Source organism: Grammomys surdaster, unplaced genomic scaffold, assembly GCF_004785775.1.
Source record: "Grammomys surdaster isolate TR1022 unplaced genomic scaffold, NIH_TR_1.0 213, whole genome shotgun sequence".
Taxonomy (NCBI): domain Eukaryota; kingdom Metazoa; phylum Chordata; class Mammalia; order Rodentia; family Muridae; genus Grammomys; species Grammomys surdaster.
Genome location: NW_021604658.1, coordinates 6,024,564 through 6,028,659, shown reverse-complemented (window position 1 = coordinate 6,028,659; position 4,096 = coordinate 6,024,564). Strand labels below are relative to the sequence as shown.

Sequence of the window (4,096 nt, the reverse complement as noted above, 5' to 3'; positions counted from 1 at the left end):
TCTCTCTCTCTCTCTCTCTCTCTCTCTCTCTCTCTCTCTCTCTCTCTCTGTGTGTGTGTGTGTGTGTGTGTGTGCGTGTGTGTGTGTGTGTGTGTTCAAGAGAGAGAAAGACAGAGAGAGAGAGAGAGAGAGAGAGAGAGAGAGAGAGATTTGTCTCTCCATGTCTCAGTGACACTTGTGGAACAATCAATGATTTGGGATCAATTATGACAGTATATATTATGACAGTACATGCCTCCCAGGATCCTGTGTGTCACAGACATTTGAAAGAGTCCTATGAATCCTGTGAGGGTCATTTACTTGGCTGGCCACCCTTCATCATGCTGCCCTCTGCGCCTCTCCACATTGCATCTGGTGAAGCCTATAGCATCCCTTTCCCTCTGCTCATTCATCTGTTCTCCCACCAACACGTAACACCACATGCCAGACAGTACCATAGGCAACTCCTCATGGAGTGCATGCACATCCTAGTATGGGAGGCAAATGAGCAACTGATGGGCAGATAACACGAACATCAGGGATGTAAGGGCCGAGAGCAAAAGCCAACCGTGGAAAGGGACTAGAGTGAAGCCACAGGGCTGCCACTCTCTGTAGGATGACCTGGGAAGGCCTCTATGAAGATGCTACATTTGAGCAGAGACCTGGCATTTCCAGATGACAGGAAGAACGAGTACAGAGGCCTTTGAGTAATAGGGTGTGTGGGCAAGAGAGCAGTGTACATAGTGTGGAGTAAGTAACGGCAACAAAGACAGGAGAGGAAGTCCCAGTGAGAGAAGCCGGATCCTTCAGCGCACAGAGACTCGGACAGGGAACAGTGTATTGATTGTGTGTATTGATATGACACTCAGTGAATGGTTTTGAACAGTGCAGTGTTAAAAGCTCTGCAAGATGCACCATAAGCTCACACACACACACACACACAGACACACACACACACAAGAAAGAAAGCTTGATTTGTTTAACCCAGAATTTTCTGAATTTTTTCAGATCTGGAAATATTTTTGGCATGGCATCTATTAAAAAAAATCCACAGAACACATACTTAGGGATACAATGCCCTAGAATAATGTTCCTCGTAGTTTAATGTTCATAAGAATCACCTGGAGAGCTTGTTAAAACATAGATTCCTGGAGCCAAGCAACGCTGGGTCAGGAGGCTGAGAGTGGACTGGAAAATATACTTTCCTAATAAGCTCTCAGGTAATCGTGACGCCACAAATTCATGGGCCATAGTTTAAGGGGTTCTTCCCAGGACTCAGAGATAAATACATAAATGCAGACTTAGAAATATGATCAGCAGAGTAATATAGTAGTATCCAACTGTGTCTTCCACTTTGATCTGTCTTACCTACTTTTATTGCTAAAAGGAACTGTAAGACCATACACACTAGCCTTCATCTATGAAAGATAGGCCATAGATCAAAGCCTGGGGCTCACAGTTCCTGGTTTTAAGGTTGTTGGTTTTTTTTCTAAACTAACACAAGCTGATACTCCTTTGGTCCTCCCTTACTACTACATCATGGGTTATCTGACTGATTAATGAGCACCATGTAGTTTCCGGAAAAGACTACTTGGTTGGGCTTGGTTCCATTGACACATCCAATTCCATTAGTGTCTTTGGTTTTTTAAAGGGCCATGGTGAAGTGTTGCCAGTAAGTAGAAACTGATACACTGTCCAGTTCAAAGTTTGCTGTGTCAGAAACAAGTTTTAAAATATTCCAGAATCTTATCATGGCAAACCCCACCTTATCCTTTGTAGGACCAGAGCTTTCCAAGAGGCAGACCCCCTTTTCCTCCACTAGGCATCAGCCCACTGAGAATAATGACAACTTCCATAGGAACTCTTAACCTTTGCTATATTGGACCAGGCACCTCTGAGGAAGACGCTAAGAAAAACATTTTTAACTAGGGTCTTGTGCCCTAGGTCATTCCATAATAAGTGGTAAAGATTCCTTAAACATTTCTGAGAAAGAAAAGAATATTTTGAGAAATTCAGTCAGCACTAGGAAAACTTTAATAACAAGTGAATTCTAATAAAACTGAAAAGGTGTGAATTATGGGAATATGTAAATGATAATAACGGGGTGCAGTATGTTTCAGTTCGACTGGCATAGGTCATCATCTTCTCCCTCATGGAAAGATTTGAGATTTGGCTACCCGACTGCGCTCCCACCAGTAACCTTAATCAAATCATAAATAACTTCCTGACCAGCAATCGAAAACTACATCTGTGCCCATTCTATCACCAAACAGAGGTGGTGAGGGCAAAATGATAAAGATTAGGCTCCTGTCTCCAGGAGTAAAGACCAGTAGGACACACCCACAGAATATTCTTTCAGAGGGCTGCTTGTGACTCTAAAAGAGACCAACAAAGGAAGATGTCTCAAGCTCCAGACAGGCAGAGTTGAGTTAAGGCAAAGAGAAACAGTTTCACAAAGACCCACTCCTCTCCACAGCCTTAGGGCTGACACTCCATCACCCTTTTAGGTAAAGCAGAACCTTTACAAGGCCATAAAGCCCATGTATGGAGGTCCTCGGGCATCACTGTGTAAACTGTTCCCAGAAGAAAAGGAAAAACACCGTCACAAGCTCAGACACACCATCCAATGATGTGGCCCCTTGAGGATTTGCCTAGCCTTCACTGAGGAGGTCACCTTGCCCTGACCCTGTGGGCAGTCTCAACGAAGAGCAAGCTTACCATGAGAAAAGCTGATTTTTATTGATTTCCTTGGCTCTGTAATTTGTGCTAATTGGACTAAAAGGATGGAATTCTGGAGAATTTAAAAAAAATTGGCCATACCCTTCTTCATTCAACACACATTTGCTAAGCTTCCACCACAGGCCAGCTACTGCACCGAGTGGGCCTGCAGATAATCATGGCACACAGGTTACACACCCAAATCTCAGAATCTCAGATTCTTGAAGGGATAGAGGCGTTACTATCAACAATCCTAGCCCAGTGAAAACCCTACTGTAAGACAGAAGCCAGTGAATTTCAGAAAGATACCCAGATCTTCCTTCAGAGGCAATATTTTAATAAATATAAATTCAGGGGAATAAATCAAAATTCAGAAAATGAAAGGCAAAGCTGAAGAGGAAAACCAGTTTAAGTCGAGGGAACAGCATGCACAAAGGATAAGCCCGTTAGGTCTTGCCTGAGTAGCTTGATGTATGCTTAGCACCTCCAGAGAAGCTAGAAGGTCAGACTCGTGTCAGTCATTCCAAGGAGGTGAGACTACATCCTACAGGCAAGAAGTGATGGTGAAAAGGTTTTAAGGAAAGGAATGCTAAGGGCCTCATGGGTTTCAGCAGTTCTAGGGAGGGCAGAAAACAGAAAAGTGGGGTACTGGGGCTCTGACTAGAAATGATGAGACCATTAAGAGACTTACACTGGTGCAGGTGGGCAATGCTGAGACGTCAGAAGCAGGGCTGGCACAGTGGGGCTTTAAAGGTAGAAGGAAAGGCAAAGGGATTCAGGAGTTAAAAGATCAGTGCAGCTCGGTGATTGATTTGATGCAGCTGAGGAGCAAGATGGAGGAGCCAGAGCGTCTGAATGGGGTCTGAGACGGATGGCATCGCCATCTACCAAAGCAGGAAATACGAGGGGAGGAAGAAGTCTGGGGGAGGGGAGGATGATGAGTTCCGTTTGACAAATGATGAGTCTTGTGGGATATCTAGGCAATGAGCTTAATGGAATCCAGACCCCAGTCTTGAGGGAAAGGGCCCAGCATCAACCTTTATTCCTAATCCCCATTTGTCCTGATTTAAGATACAAATCCTGTATTCCAAATGTCAGTCCATTCACTGCCAGGACTCTATGGAGCACCTTGGGCTCAGATGCTCTCTGGCAACCCCGGCAAAGATTTTTGGCACTAAACTTATCTTGTTTGCTCTTTGGCTCTCAAACTAGGTAGGCCATGATTTTCAAACAGACTAGGGGTTTGAAGAGTTGGGCATTCTTGGACTTTCTAATCCCAATGTGCTAATATTTGATCTATGAAATGATTCGTTCTTCCTGGGATGTGAAAGCATAGGAGAAAAGAGAACAAGCTGATTCTGGTACATTCCATATGCATGTTGTGTACTGTACCAACACA

The 4,096-nt window shown here is 44.2% G+C and overlaps 1 protein-coding gene across 2 annotated transcripts in view; it reads left to right on the top strand.

The window, feature by feature from the left end:
* Ankfn1 (ankyrin repeat and fibronectin type III domain containing 1) overlaps positions 1-4,096 on the top strand; it is a 151,493-nt gene that overhangs the window by 124,180 nt on the left and 23,217 nt on the right. Inside the window, exon 1 of one of the 2 annotated variants that reach the window (XM_028772484.1) lies at positions 321-354. The exons of the other annotated variant lie outside the window; for it this stretch is intronic. Coding sequence (XP_028628317.1) covers positions 321-354 — 34 coding nt within the window. Of the gene's footprint in view, positions 1-320; positions 355-4,096 lie in introns of those variants that run through there. 2 annotated transcript variants of the gene reach the window in all.